The 16304-nt window shown below is 30.9% G+C and overlaps 2 protein-coding genes across 2 annotated transcripts in view; one reads left to right on the top strand and one right to left on the bottom strand.

Annotated features, from left to right (window-relative positions):
* The window catches only part of LOC134716799 (telomerase reverse transcriptase-like), a 72123-nt gene that overhangs the window by 33690 nt on the left and 22129 nt on the right, over positions 1–16304 (top strand). Inside the window, exons 18-27 of the mRNA XM_063579806.1 lie at positions 506–562; positions 2341–2426; positions 2858–2954; positions 7888–8073; positions 10061–10135; positions 11389–11593; positions 12109–12207; positions 13300–13380; positions 14446–14515; positions 15444–15486. Coding sequence (XP_063435876.1) covers positions 506–562; positions 2341–2426; positions 2858–2954; positions 7888–8073; positions 10061–10135; positions 11389–11593; positions 12109–12207; positions 13300–13380; positions 14446–14515; positions 15444–15486 — 999 coding nt within the window. The remainder of the gene's footprint in view (positions 1–505; positions 563–2340; positions 2427–2857; positions 2955–7887; positions 8074–10060; positions 10136–11388; positions 11594–12108; positions 12208–13299; positions 13381–14445; positions 14516–15443; positions 15487–16304) is intronic.
* Positions 3123–6379, bottom strand: LOC134715913 (uncharacterized). Its single transcript, XM_063578468.1, has 3 exons — positions 6043–6379; positions 5217–5408; positions 3123–4369 (listed from the first exon to the last, which is right to left on the bottom strand). Exons 1-3 carry the CDS (start codon positions 6344–6346, stop codon positions 4122–4124), a joined length of 744 nt encoding a protein of 247 aa, XP_063434538.1. The 5' UTR covers positions 6347–6379; the 3' UTR covers positions 3123–4121.

Below are 16304 nucleotides of genomic sequence, written 5' to 3'. Positions count from 1 at the left end.
CTGTAATGGAACTTAATTTGTATTTACTGGTTTTTCTTTCCATGCTTGTTATTCAGCAAATCAAATGTTTTCATTGCTGGAAATTGAGCTTGTTTGGTGCTGTCAATCAACATCTATTTGGCTAGCAAAAGTTTTGTTTGTCTAGAGGGTCACTGAGGGTGAACTGTGTGTTCTTTTGGTATTCATGAAATTGGAATTATATTGAAAGGTTAAACCTAAGTTTCAATGTTATGCTGGTCTTATAGCAGCAGAGAATATGTTTTCTGGTGTGTGTCTCTGATTGATATTAAATTTTGTATGTCACATGAGTTTATATAATTCTTATCTTATTAACTTCAATAGCACTGTTTGAGTCCAGAAAATGTTCCTATATAGTCTGTAAAATATAAAAAAAGAAAATACAATCATTCTACCCACCCTTCTACCCTATGTTTTTTTCTATCAGAAGTATATATTTATGGACTTGTATTATATTGAACTAAATATGATTTATGGTAATTTTCAGGGTCTTCCTATCAATAAACAGCTGCTGAACTTGCTTCAAGTTTTATCATTGATAAAGGTAACTATTACTAAATTGAAATATATGTGTTACAATTACACTCAAACTCAAGAATGATATACTCAAATAAACATTGCTAATAGTAAATTCTTCAATGATCCTGTAAGTCAGTCAATTTGTCTACAATTTTTAACTGGATTTTTGTGACAAAAATGTCGGTTATTGATTTGGGGATGTACGGCGGGCGGCTGGGCGGCCAGGTAGTTGGGCAGGCGGGCGGCAATCAAATGTTGTTCGTGCATTAACTCATGAACTGTTTAACCAAAGCTTTTAAAATTTTAATATATTGTTACTGACAACTAAATGAAGGTCAAGTTCAATAATGGCGATTTTGACTTTTACCGTTCAGGAGTTATGGTTCTTGAAAGATTGAAAAATAGGGTTTCCAGTCGTGTCCGTGCATTTACGCATGAACTGTTCTTCCAAAGCATCCAAATTTTAATATGTTGTTACTGATGACAAATTGGAGGTCAAGTTCAATAATAACGATTCTTACTTCTACCGTTCAGGAGTTATGGTTCTTGAAAGATTGATAAATGGTGTTTCCAGTTGTGTCCGTGCATTTTCTCATGAACCATTCAACCAAAGCTTTTGAAATTTTTATATGTTGTTACTGATGACAAAATAGAGGTCAAGTTCAATAATGACGATTTTGACTTTTACCGTTCAGGAATTGTGGTTCTTGAAAGATAGTAAAATGGAGTTTCCATTCACGTTGTTACATTTACTCATGAACCATTCAATCTAAGCTTTTTAAATTTTAATATGTTGATACTGATGACAAAATGGAGGTCAAATTTGATATTGAGGATTTTCACTTTCACCATTCATCAGTAATGGTTCTTGTGATATTGCCAGGACACATATAAATGTTTATAAATCCGGTTTGCTGTCGTTGTGACAGCCTCTTGTTATTACATATATTGCTTAGATTCTGTATCAAGGAATGACTTGACTTCAGTTTAAAACTTCATAATGTGTAAGATTTTTTTAATATTTGCTGAGCAGACTCGCCCTGTTAGCTATACAACATTTTGGTAGCAATCTTTTACAAACAACTGACATTGGCAATTTTGTAATATGTCTTATTTCACACATTTTGATTGGTCTAACTGCATGCTACTTTGTAATAACAAAGATTTCCTCCCACCCAGACCATTGGTGTCAAAAAGTATTTTTAGCCAAAAAAGTCATATACGACATTTTAGAAGCCCAGCGACGAAATTTAAATTTGAATGGTTTTGAATTATTCAAAGACATCACATATTGTTTTGTATTATGTATTTGTGTATATGTATTTACTATGAAAGCTTGAACTACCTAAAACTATGTTCAGTAAAATGAGTAGTCCAACATCCAGCTTTGACAAACACATTTTTAATGGTCCTAAAATATGTCTATTCTTGCCGAAAAAAACTAGAGTATTCCAACATTCTGTTTAATCCAACATTTTTTCTGTGCCTCCAGTGTGTCAGATAACATAGGTTACACTGTATTTTGAGAAGGGCATAGTTAAAGTCTGTATTAATACTGTGAAGAAACATCAGTAATAATAGATTCTTAGAAATGGTTTGTTTTGGCTTATATTGTATTTGGTAGAAACTGTTAATAAGATTCTGTCTGATGTTATACATTCAGCTGCAATTAACTTATCAATATGAGGGCTCTTATCTGTGTGTTTTTGGTTTTTTTTTTCTGTTTTTTTTTATTTGGTGTGGTGTGGGAGGTTTTGTAGCAATATCTTCATGAAATATTTCAACTTTTCTTTTTTGTTATAGAAAATGCATCCTCATGTAGTTGGTGCTGCCAAGTTTGGACAAGATGAAGTTTATAGGACATGGAAATCCTTTGCCGTTAAACAGAGGTAATTAATTGATTTTGTTATGCTCTTCATAATGGCATATATCATGGTATACCACTAAGCCTGTCAGTCAGTGAGAAAAATCTTTCAGTAAGTAAATCTGACCAAAAACATAGGAAGTTATTTCCTTTAATTTGATGACTGATTTTTACATTTTTATTGGAAATTATTGGAATATGCTCATTGAAATTTATCAGTTGCATGCTAAAATTCCAGTTGAGCAATACAGAATTCTTAGAGCATCTAGTTTAGAAATGACCATACACAAATATATATCTGTCCATTTAAATGTTATGTACTTTGCTGTATTAAAAACGAATAAAAATCTTAGAGAAGATTGTATAGAACCTTTAAAAGCAAAAATGTTTTCAAACTTGAAATGAAAATATATTTACACTAACATTGACTATAAATTAATGCCTGTTCTTTTCCAGTCTTCCATTATACTTTGTGAAAACAGACATCAGTAGCTGTTATGACGAAATATTACAACAAAAACTTTTCTGTATTGTCAAGAATATTTTCAATAATGTAAGTATAATACTGAAGATACATACAAACTACTTATTGAAGAAATTCTAACTATTCTAACTCTTATACAAAATAATAGTACTCCAATAAGTAGATGTAATGAATTGAGCATGCTGGAACAGATGTTTTGAAAATTTGCTTAGCCATGTTTTTTTTTAATTATACTGCAACTAGTTGTGTTTATTTCCTAAATATAGTAACAGCTTTATTTTGTGCAATGTCAGTTTCATCATGGAACACTTTTCCCACAATCAGGGGTACATTTAGGGATCGATGCAAATAAGTTAAACATCTTTATTTCTATGAACAGAAATACCTATGCTTAAATCATAAGTTTGAAATTTGTGTTACAATTTATATAGCTATGAACTTATTTATTTATTTAAGTTCCAGTATAAAAACAATATTAGGTCAATGTCAGAAAAATATCAACTTTTTGTACTAGGCGCAAAACTTGGGAAGGGCTCGATAGAACCTCACCCTTCCCCAGTTTGTATATACCCCTGCCTTGGTATAATGAACCCCATACTAATGACCTCTAATTTCAAAGATTCTAGCAATTCTCACTCCTTTATATAGTAATAATAATCCAATAAGTAGTTTTTATGTATTTGATATGCTGGAAAAGATGTTTTGAAAAGTTTACTTAGCCATATGCATGGTATTTTGACACCCCCCTTTCCACACCTAGCTTGCTGCCATGGTATATTGAACCCTTTAGAGACCCCTTATTTCAAAAGTTCTAGCAATTCTAACTACTGTTCATAGAAATAATACTCCAGTAAGTAGTTTGTATGTATTTAACATGCTGAAAAAGATGTTTTACTTAGATGTGCTATGTTGACCTCTAGTCATGATATATAGATATATAGATCTATAATTTAAAAAAAAAAAGCTATTCTTACTCCTTTACATAGTAGTAATACCTCCAAAATTTTACTTAGCCATGGTATTTTGACCCCTTTCTCTGTTTTTACCATGGGAAATTTTAACTCCCTCTATATATTCCTATTTCAAATAAAGCATTTAAGGTACATGGCCTAGTCAATGCAGAATATATCCAACCAACCTTGCATCCATCTTTAACGCACACCATTTCCCAAAAGCAAATGTATTTCTAGAAAATTGAACAAAAAGCCATTGTGATCATTAATTATTTAAGTATTATCATCTCTTTTCACATAAAAACAAGCATAAGTGATTTGTATTTTGATTGAAATCATGCCAGGTTCCAGCTGGTCTACTTATTGCTATCATACTCTCTGATACTTTGTTGTCTGGTTGTGGAATAATGTAAGTCGGATCCCAGTTAAAGTAGGTCATAGGGGATCCATCATCATATGTCCAAGCCAGATTTCCACTGATACTATTGGTTCCCTGAATACATATGTTTAGCCCCGAACCATATTGTGCTACTGTAAAAGAGATAAACCACCATATTTCAATGCAGAAATTAAATTGTAAGATTAGATAAACCAAACATTGTCACTAGAAGTAAAAATAAATTCTGGAAAATTTGTTATATATTTTCTGTGACAAATGTTATTTCCCTAAGGTCAATATTTATAGTAAATATGTCATTTGTTGAAGATTTAATTTCATTGTTTACCCGCGCTGTACTGACAAAATCCACCAAAACTGGTATCCGATGAATAATGATTAATCAACAGTATATGTTGTGTGTAGATCACTGTAATCTGTGCCTTCATCTGACACGGTTTATTTGACAGCTATTTCATTTTCATAGACCTTGATAATATTGGATTTTTTTTTATTCAGACCTTGTATAACCAGTCTTGCATGGACATGCTTAAAATATTAGCCACTGGATGTTAAACAACCAATAATCAATCAATCAATACATAACCAGTTACTATGGATTCATTATTTATGTTGGATATCAATTTTTGTGCATTCCATGGTTATAGGTAAACTATGAATTTAGATGGAGGTTTTAACAAAACTACAAAAATATAATTTAACCTCAATTTAAGAAAATATGTATCCATGATAGTAAATGAATCAGAGTTCTCTGGTGGTCCTCTATTAATTCTATTGGAAAATGTCAAAATTGTGTCTGTCCTTTAAAAAATTATAGTGGTTAGAACTTTCGGAATATCACTTATGGAAAACACTGATGAATCAGCCATACCTGCATTATGTTCTAAATTACAATTTGTCAACCCCTTAACCTCCTTCGTAAAAAAATCAGTCATAAATGTTAAGTTACAAGCACAGATCAGTCATTTAATGAAGACCTACCAAAGTCAGTTTCTTCCAGTATGTAGCTGTTCTTCTCTGCAGAATCAATCCTTACTAGTTCCAGTCCGTCAGAGAAACACGTTGGTTTGACTATACCATTGTAATTCATTTGGACTGTATCATGTATTTTGTAACATAAATCTAAATATCTGTTGTACGTTAGACCATTTGATGATGGACATGTTCCTGAAGCTGTTTAAATATATAGAGATTTGAAATTAATTTTCCAAATGAATTTAGTGATTGAAGTTAATTATTAAGCTATGATTTCCTGTTAGGATCCTATGTTATTGTTGGTAGATTCCCAATATTTATATTTTAGTCTAAATACAGTAAGTTAGTAAGTAAAAAGATTTTTTAATATCGTCACAATCTAATAAACAGTAAGCCATTTTAGGCACTATGTGATGAAACATTTTGAAAAACATATTTTATTCCTGTTTTAAGACATATCAAGCACTTTCGTCCTTTGAAAATAGAAATATATGCTATAAAGGATTAAACCACAGTTAAAATGGTGGTCACTCAAATATTTTTCTGATTTCATTAGGGATCACGATAATCAGTGGATTCATAATTTTGGTTGCATATCATTAATATTTGAGGGCACAGGTGAACCAAAAATTTAAATTTTCAACAAATTCCTTAATGCAAACTTTGGCAAAACTATAAAAAATGATACTGACCACAGCAGTAGTGAATGAACTGAGCTTCAGTTGAAAAAATATGCCATTAACTTCATATTCGGTGATCATGATGAGCAAAACATATTGTATCTAAAAACAAAGAATAAGATATGTACTCAAGAACAAAAATATTAACTCACCATCTTGTGTGTTGTAAAATTTCCAGCCAAATTCAGATTTATTTGGTGTCTTGTTCCAGTGTGAATTTGGATGTAGGATGCATTTCTGTTGGTTCTTATTGAAGAAAAATGACACACATTTAGTATTCTCTATACATTTCTGAAAGCACCAAAAAAGATTTTCTATTTCAATATAATTTCCTATATTTCCTGTAATTTCATACTTGTTATCAAAGCTGACATCACTGTTGGCTTTGAGAATTATTTTTGAGTGAACACGTACACAATTTATGTTGAAAATTAACAGTAAGCATGATAGTTTCATATTATTGTTGGTAGACTGTTTTTGATGTGAACAGAAAATCTATGTACATGTATATAATGATGCTGGGAAATATTTCCAAATACTTAAAACTCAGCAAATGTTGTAAAATAGGACATTTTGATTATAATTAGTACAGTTAATGATTTTTTCAAAATTTAAAGTCCAGTAAGATTTTAAAATTTTTGTTTATACTTTTCTTCATTTGTTTGCAGTGTAAACATTTTGTTGGTAACAGCAGGGGGGTTCCCAACTTCACACGCTAAGACAAAACTTTATATAAAATATTGAATCTAGAAATTCTTTTGTCAATGTTTTTGAAAATAAATTGTTAAATACTTTCCTGGTGGTAATATTATAATATATATTAATTAGTAAAGTTGATAATTGAAATATCAATGGATAAATCTGTATGAAATGATATTGATACTTTCAAGGTTGATCTAAATGGCCAGACAAAACAATCAATTTATGCTCATTTCTTTTAAAAACAATTGAAATAATGCCCAACTGCTCTTTCTCAATAAGATTATAAAGAGTAGTGAACTACTTTTAGGACAAATCATTTCAAATTTATGGAAAACTTTAGGTCAAAGTAAAAAAAAACGACAATCTTATTTTAAGGGTCTTTGTTATAATGTAAAAAATTCACCACTTAATCTTTAAAAAGACCACGTGTTTACATCCCTCTACTAGCTATTTATTGTGTGAAACATGAAACAATAGATTAAGGACAATTATACTGGTGATACACGGTCCACACTAGGAACCAATTATTTGTAGGCAACTGGAATTATAAGGGTGATGGTCTTTATTTGTCAACATTTGCCACTATTTAAAGATGTTTGCTCTATTTGTTTTTGAATAATTGTCGACTATTCATATCCTCTGGTTTAATCCATATATTGCCATCATTTGTCAATGTCTTATTTTTGAAAAACAAGGACACAGAGACTTCTTTTTTTCTGCATTTACAGTTCTTTTACTTATGGTCTATCAATTTTTAAAAGCTTGTAATTTTGAAACAAGGTAGCAACCATCATTAAACAAGTGTAAAGACTCAGGTCTGATCTCTTTTTTTCCACGTAATGATGATTCATAGTAACTACCGTATAGCGGGTTATTTTCGCGGGTTGAAAATTTTCGCTTATTTTCGCGGATAGAACAAAATCGCTAAAATAAATTCCGCCAATTTAAAAGTGTACATGCAAAGGTATTGATGAAAGTTTCGAAACCATCAAAATAATAACCGCCAAAATAATTTGTATACCTTATTCAATGAAAATCGCAAAATTTTACACCCGCGAAAATAGCCCGCTATACGGTATCTCTATGAAACAGCCCTGAGCTAGCTTATACTTTAAACAGAATATGCTATATGAAGTTATTTGAACTATTTCTGCTATTATGGTTCTCTTGTAGAATTATTTTGACTGGATACATCATGATAATAAGTTGAAAACTTTCATTCCTGAGTCAGAGCATATGAGCAAGGTGATTTTGTCTTGTAAAAAAAAAATGATACCAGTTTTTATTTGTTTCAGCCTGAGATAGTGGAGGATGATTTTATCATAAGAAGATATGTGAAGATAGTAAATGAAGGGGGAGTAATTAAGAGGAAGTTTGTAAGAAAGGCTTTCCAGTTAGGTGACTATAGGTCAGACTTTGTGAAGTTCCTCCGACATCAGAATCAAGAGGACAACTCACATAACATTGTCTTTGTTGACCAGGTGAGTACAAAAAAATGATATTCTAATATCCTCTGCCAATTGCCAATTGTCAAAAGTAACTTTTTAACCAAATCATTATATCTTAATAGTTTTTGGTGGGGTTTATCCATCCTGCTGTCCTCTACAGTGGTAAATGGAATATTCTCTGTATTTCAACACTTTTTAAAGTCATAAGAAACTAGTGACTGATGAAAAATAATGTTCTTCCAATTCTTGAACCAATGCATACAAACATCATAAACTTAGTCTTCTGTGCTCCAATTTATAATTTTTTTCGTGTAAAGGAGTAGGTCCGGTAAGACCCTTTTTTGGCCCCAAAATATGGCAGTTTTACAAAATTGTTAAAATGTAAACTTTTAATTATTTATTGGATAGTAAAATGGTTCTGCTACATAAATATGGGCTGTTTTTGACAATACAATGCACATATATTGGGTACTAGCACCATAAAGTCATGCTAAATTACTGAAATCTTAACAATTCCAGGATTTTACTTAAATTTTAGACGGTTTCCGTGTAAAACGAAAGTGGCTGCTTTCGTGTTCATCCAAAATATTGAAATGGAAGTTGTATTTGATGATAATACATAACATATATAAAGGTTGAGGATGAACACGGATGTGGCCACTTTCGTTTTTGACAAAAACCATCTGAAAAGTGACATTTTTTCGCATATTTGGTAGATTTTTCATATTTGAGCTTGAATCGGATCGTTTTTAATGACGAAATAAGTTAAAATCTGTCACATAAATTAATGGAAACATATGAAATAGACACTTAAGTGTTTAAAAAGTGGTCAAAATCTTTCGTCAGATGAAACTGAAATTTGAGGCCAAAATTGGTCCTTACCGGACCCACTCCTTTCGTATAATCGTCATTTTTTTTTTCAATCAGTCAGTGTTGTTGTGAAAATATGGCAGGTAATTAAAGTTCGTGTTTTGAAGCCGAAGTTTAACGATTGTCACCTGTTTGTCAACAATTGACGAAAAATAAACAAAAAAGCATGGAAATTGAGCACGTGTTTAACATGTAAATTCAGATAATAGTTTATTTTAAGCACATCCATGCGTATTGTGGTCACTGGATTTTTACAAGATGGGTCACACTGAGGTCACCTTGCATACGGAAAATATGTCAGGGGAATTGCTTGCTGGAAGGAAGCAATTCAAATAAGTAAACTTCTTCTAAATATGAATAAATTAAAAGAATTTTCTTCAGAAAAAAGTATATCTACACAAGTTTTATAATGAAAACTATCCATTGAGTTATAAAAAATGTTTGCATTATTTTTTTTTATTTGAGGTTTCTTATGACTTTAAGATAAAAAAAACATTTTGCAGACTTTATTTCAAAAATTCTTGATATAAAATTTGGTAGATTTTGAGTGCCTGTTAATTGCATGTTAATTATCACAATTTTGTTTTATGAACTATTCACAAAGTGAAAAATAGATTCACTTGTTCAGATTTTGAAATCCTCCTCTTACTTTTAAACTAATCTGTGCAGATTATATAGCCTTTTGTCAATTCATTTGTTAGTTATATTTGTTTGTATCAAGTCTAGATCTAAGCTACCACAAATCATAGAAAAAGGATCATTTGTCTATTTATGCATCAAGGTCTACAATAAAGTAAGGTGACCTTGACATTCATTTTACTAATGACTTAGGTTAAGTTTTGCATTAAGGGGTAAAAGTTTGCTTTTAAAATGAAAATTGTTTTTAAGTTAATCTATGTTTTGAGATTTTTTTCAAAATCATTTAGGTTACTTCTTAATTATAATATGAGATCCATAAAAAAGGTAATATGACGATTTTATTCATAATTAAGTAACACAAAAAATGAATCTTTTTGCCATAGGTCTCATTTGATTATGAGATTTAGTAAGGTCTAGTCATCATTGTGAAACCAGTGATTTTTTTTTTCAATTTTAGGTTTTTAATTTTATTGTAGATTATAATATTTTCTTCAAAAATTGTATGTTTTAGGTTGTGACCCAGCAAGAAACAAGAGAATGCTTACTGAGACAACTACATTGTCATATCTTCCATAATATCATTAAGGTAAAATAACATTGTCATATCTTCCATAATATCATTAAGGTAAAATTAACAAGTCTAAATTGAATTTGGCTATCCATTTGACTAAGATTGTTTAAAAGTAGAAGTTAAATTTTGAGTTAGGCTCAAAGTTAAACTTAGAATAAGAGCTCAAGTAAACTTTTAAAGTTAGAAATAATTTTGATATACAGTTAACTCTCGTTGTCTCGAACTTGGTTGACTCGAAATTTCGGATGAGTCGAAGTTTTCACGTGGTCCCGAACTTTGTTCCATATAAATGTATGTAATTCGACTCCTGATGAGTCGAAATTGGATGTGTCGAAATTTCGGTTGAGTCGAACTAAATTTACGATCCCAAGGTTGACAAAACCATTCAAAATTCATTATTTATCTCGAACTAATACACACATATGTCAAAACATGACCTCCGGCATTTAAATGGATTGAAGAGTTAATCTAACAATACACTTGTAATTGAATTTCCAGTCAGTGACCACTGTATTGATTTATGACATGCTGTTTCCACGAGTGTTTACCTAAGATTATCTTATATAGAATTTTTATAAATAATGAGTGATACATTGTTTATGTTCATGAAAAAGTATTTAAAATGTTTACAAAACAATTAATTGTGATTTACACTAATGAGCTTGGGTGTGTATAAGGATTATGACTTCCGTTGATGATCACCTAAAAATTACTCAATCGGCGTCTTTAATCTTGTTGTGTTTTCTTTTATTAAAAGAAAGAGTGAGATAAAACAAAATGAAGAGGAATTTAAATTTTTTAAAGTCTTTTGTATCCGAGAATAAACAATTTTGTCAACTTTAAACGACCTGAATAACGAAACTATCGATTGGAAATTACTCTCTCGGATAAAAGCCATAGGAAACAATTGTAACTGAAACAATTGAATAAGTAAAACAATGTTATTATAATAACGAAAGACTATGACATACAAATACATAGATCTGATACCAGAATATCGATCCCCTTCCCATAGTCACCCTGATTTATTTTAGCTTTACCATGCTAGGCAAGAGTTGTGTCCCTTGTTCAGTCAAATTTCCGGTTTTAGTTTGAGTCGAACTATGTGTATCTCGAAATATTTCTCCGGTCAGGCTGACGTCGAGATAACGAGAGTCGACTGTATATAGAAATGATACGAACTTCTTATACTGTTTGACTGTTATTTATATTCAAATCATTTGAAATTAGTAGACTTTTTACCTTTAAAGATGATGTCTCTTTGACAGATTGGGAAGACATACTATAAGCAAAGTAAAGGAATCAGTCAAGGATCAGTAATATCAACCCTTCTGTGTAACATGTACTACGGTGAGATGGAGAGACAGTTTCCTATCTATGAAGGGGAGGTAATGATGAGGATCGTGGACGATGCATTGTTTGTTACTCCATCAAAGGAAAGAGCTTTCAATTATTACCACAAAATGATAGATGGTAAGTTTTTTAGACCAGGGAAATAGCTGTCAAACAAGAAGGAATGGTTTATATTTCCAAAGAACGCATGTTGTTTGCATTACTAAAAAACTCTGTATGATCAATAATTTGGATTTATTCAAATTGATTTTTTTTGGCAAGGTGTCTGACCTCTAACCATTCAACAAAGTTCCATATATTTAATCAAAGGAGTATTGTTGATTATCCAAAAATTCAAAGCAACTAATATATAAGGAGAATTTATGATAAGGCTACTTTTTTGGTCCCTTGAATTCAAACAAGAGGGGCATAGAAATACTGGGTATCATCCGTCTATAAGTGCTCTCACATGAATATCTCAGACAAATTCTATAATGGTAGCCTTTGACTTTTTATAAAAGAATTATGCCCCTAGGAAATATTAAATTTCTAGAAAAATTCTAGTGAGTAGTATTGAATAAAAAGAACTTTAGCCAGAGTAGAAGTCTTCTGTAAACTTTAAGAAGTATAACTTAATATGAATATGTCTTTTGTAGGAATAACAGATTTTAACTTTTCAATCAACAAAAGTAAAGTCCAAACAAATTTCAATGTTTCTGAGTTCACAGATGGGATAACAGTACTGAAAAATACAGGTATTTCATGTGGTTATTTACAATATATAAGAACAACTCACATACACAAAACTCACTGTTGACGTTTAATTTTAAAATAATTTCAGAGAATGCAAATGGAGTTTTTAAAGACATAAAAAAATTAAACTTAATATTTCTTGAGAAAGCTAAAGCTGGACAATACAAATCAGCTTATGTAGACAAGTAATCTAAAAATTAATCTTTACCATATAATAATCCTGCTCTAGTAGTAAAGGCTATATATTGCAATAAAATTATCTGTGCCTCTTTCTGTTCCTCCAAATAATTCTTTGTCCCTGCACATGCTATAATGCAGAGGACATAGAAATACTTGGTGTCTGTCTGTTTTAACCATCTGACATTGTAAGCGCTCTCACATGTACAATTCTTGCTGATTTTTTATGAAACTTTTATTATTATAGGGTTTTATAGGCAATGGCTCTTGTTCAAATTAAAGAATTTAGAAAGAGTTATGACACTTTGAAACGTTAGATATATTGAAAAATTCCATTGTTAGCACTCTCATTTGTACAATTCTTGCCAGATTTTTTATGAAACTTGTATCAAAGGTTTATATTATAAATCTCTTTTTGATCTTTTGAAAAACAAGTTTGGATCAAATATTTTGAAAGAGTTATGCCCCTTTGAAATTTTAAATTCTTATGGATATCACATTGCATTTGCTCTAAAGCCTTCATTTGATTTCTCAGAGACATTTTAATTTTTTTTTTTTTTGAGTTATTGCCCTTGTACCATGTGTACCTTGGACAGACAAAATATGTGCAACAGGGAAGATGTTGGAACTCTGTTCTTTCATTCTTCACACTTTTCTCAGATCCATAAACAAGATGATTTCCTTTTTGTCCAGTAATTTGAGGAATGAGTTGCAGCTTGTAAGCACTTTTATCCTTGGAAGTAGGAATGGAATAGCACAACAGCAAATGCATATTAGTCTAAAACTGAAAAAATATTTTGTTGTATTTTAGAAATATGGAATATAATATAGAAATATACTTATACAAAATTGTCATAGCATGCAGTAATGGGTTATCTTCTGAAAATTTGTTTTTACAGAAAGATTTCTTTTTTCAGAATGGCTGTCTTGGTGTGGCATTTTGTTAAATATGAGAACATTAGAAACTTCACTTAATCTGTCTTTCTACTTTAGTTCTTGTAAGTATTTACCATAAGTGAAAAGTTTGATAAGCTACATGTATGTATACTGTTGACAGTTATACCCAGCATATCATCAAATAGAAGTTTTTTCAGACTATTTTATTGTGTTTTCTGGTCTGTGGGTCTGTTCGTCCCTCCGTCCTTCCGTCTGTCCAGCTTCAGGTTAAAGTTTTTGGTCAAGGTAGTTTTTGATGAAGTTGAAGTCTAATCAACTTGAAACTTAGTACACATGTTTCTTATGATATGATCTTTCTAATTTTAAATCCAAATTAAACTTTTGACCCCAATTTCATGGTCCACTGAACATAGAAAATGAAAGTGCATGTTTCAGGTTAAAGTTTTTGGTCAAGGTAGTTTTTGATGAAGTTGAAGTCCAATCAACTTGAAACTTAGTACACATGTTCCCTATGTAATTATCTTTCTAATTTTAATGCCTAATTATACTTTTTATCCAATTTCATGGTCCATTGAACATGGAAAATGATAGTGTGAGTGGGGCATCCGTGTACTTTGGACACATTCTTGTTTAGAATATATTTTCACCATATGTTGAGACCCTATTTCATAGATGTTGACAACAGTTACTTGACTGTTCAAAATTCACTTTAACAAACCCTTGTACTGCTAAATTTTCCAGTGCCATTGAAAGGTATTTATTTTGATGTCTGTTTACTTTCTATGAACATGGTCATCACTGAGTATACTTGCAAAATGAAATTTACTCTATTCCATTATATATTCTGGTTTTAATTACCAATTTATTGACATGAAACCTTAAACCTTAAAATGTATTTACAGTCAAATCTGTAAATAAAAGGTCACCCATGGGACCAGAGAAAACTATCATTACAAAAGAGGTGACCTTTGAATTGAGTTTCAAAATTATAGGCATTGTTACATCAGGAAAAGAAAGTAACCTTCAAAGACAACTTTTCTTTTTGATAAGGATACCTTTTGGGCTGGTTTTACTATCATATCTATACTAGCATGAGTAGGTTGAACACATTATCTTTCTACTAAAATTTGACCTTTTTTTTTTAAACCAAAACCTTATTATTTTAGATCTTGTGGATTCAATGACTTTTGATACATCATACAGAGCAGGTGTCACAATGAAAAGAAAGTTATTCAGGTAAATAAAAGTCAAGTAATATATACATACTAAATATTTGAAATCTGCACTGCTTTAAGTTGCATTAGGATATAGGTATAAGTGATAAATTAAAACTTTGTTTTAACCTGCTCAAAAAGAAGGGACTGGTTTACCTCGATCAGTGCTCAGCAACTTCAATTTTTAGTTTCTTGATACATGGAGGTTAAAGTTTAAGTCTGATTTAACTGAATGACATTTTTATGCCCCACCTACAATATTAGAGGGGCATTATGTTTACTGGTCTGTGCATCTGTTCGTCCGTCCATCCGTTCGTCCGTCTGTTCATTTGTTTGTCTGTCCTGCTTCAGGTTAAAGTTTTTGGTCGAGGTAGTTTTTGATGAAGTTGAAGTCCAATCAACCTGAAACTTAGTATACATGTTTCTTATGATATGATCTTCCTAACTTTATTTCCAAATTAGAGTTCTGACCCCAATTTCACAGTCCACTGAACATAGAAACTGTATGAGTGGGGCATCCGTGTTCTGGGGACACATTCTTGTTTTGTCATCACTTAGTGTCAGTCGTAGTTGTCGACTGTTAATGTTGTGGTTTAAACTATTTTAAACATCTTCTCTGAAACTTACTGAACCAATTCCAACCAATCTTTAGCTGAATGATCATTAAAGCATTTACAGCAAATCTGAATCCCAGTTTCCATTCTTATTTTTTTTGTCCAGATTATATATGAATTGGTCAAATTTTACAGCTTGCATCTGTTTCAAATGTTTAAGTTTTCTGTAAAAAGAAATTAAGTCTACAAGTATTTGAAATTAAAAAAAAAGAATTAAGTTTGTAAACATGAACATTTGGTGGATTGAAAAAAATAGGATATAGGTTTGTGTATATATAAGGATAGACTGTAAGACATCAGGAAACCCTTACTTTGATTATTTCACTTTCATTACAGATCTATTAGATTGAAATGTCATCCATTGTACATTGACAGTCAGGTAATTACTGTAGAAACTTTTAAAATTTTGTTGTTTTGTCTCTATATAAGATTTCATTTGGATTTAATTTTGTGGTTTCCAGTAAATGAAAGTGATATTATATGTAGGTAAAATTTACGTGGGGATTTTAACTTTGTGGATATATTCTTTCCACTTAGTAATCAAAATTTATCCTTTTATAGTATTCATTATTGGTTGTGATTTATAAATATCCATTTTTGGTAATTTTAGAATAATTCCGTCATAAAAATTAGGAAAAATAAAAAATTCTATAAAAAAAACAACAAAAAACCAAATTATGGCAAAAAGGAAATGCAAATAAAGAAAAAAAGGTGATGTACATGTGACAACTCTCCACAAGAAACAAAATGACGTAGAAACTATAGGTCACAAATTGGCCTTCAAAAGTTAGCATACTCATAGCTATAAAAGGCTCTAAAATGACTAATGAAAACAATTTAAGTACATAACAAATATGGTATACAGCAAACTATAGTCAACCAAAGTCAACACCAAAAAATACAGATAGTAAAACACAATTTTAACAATTTTTTAAAGCCATAAGGTTTTTTAGGGCAAGATATAGATGGATATTAGTGTCAGCACTGTCAGAATTTATTGTTTGTGGTCAGGTTAGTTTTAGAGGAAATAACAAATGAAGGTCAATGATATCTGGTTATGAAGTTGTATAAATATTTTGCACATCTCATTTTCATGCAGAATATTTGGCCTTGTCCCTTAAGTCTTTCGTCTATTTTGTTGAATATGTGCATATTAGCATTAGCTCATCTGAATTTCCATTGAGATTTGTTGTTTCT

The sequence above is a fragment of the Mytilus trossulus genome, chromosome 4, assembly GCF_036588685.1.
Source record: "Mytilus trossulus isolate FHL-02 chromosome 4, PNRI_Mtr1.1.1.hap1, whole genome shotgun sequence".
NCBI lineage: Eukaryota > Metazoa > Mollusca > Bivalvia > Mytilida > Mytilidae > Mytilus > Mytilus trossulus.
This window is presented reverse-complemented; position numbering and strand designations above follow the sequence as displayed.

What these genes read in the sequence shown, in the direction of transcription:
- LOC134715913 (XM_063578468.1), bottom strand. Translation starts at nt 6,346, where the DNA reads ATGAAACTATCATGCTTACTGTTAATTTTCAACATAAATTGTGTACGT. An exon ending in ATTTTACAACACACAAGATG is followed by an intron (nt 5,409 to 6,042) that starts GTGAGTTAATAT and finishes ATATTTAAACAG; the next exon opens with CTTCAGGAACATGTCCATCA. An exon ending in ACTGGAAGAAACTGACTTTG is followed by an intron (nt 4,370 to 5,216) that starts GTAGGTCTTCAT and finishes TCTCTTTTACAG; the next exon opens with TAGCACAATATGGTTCGGGG.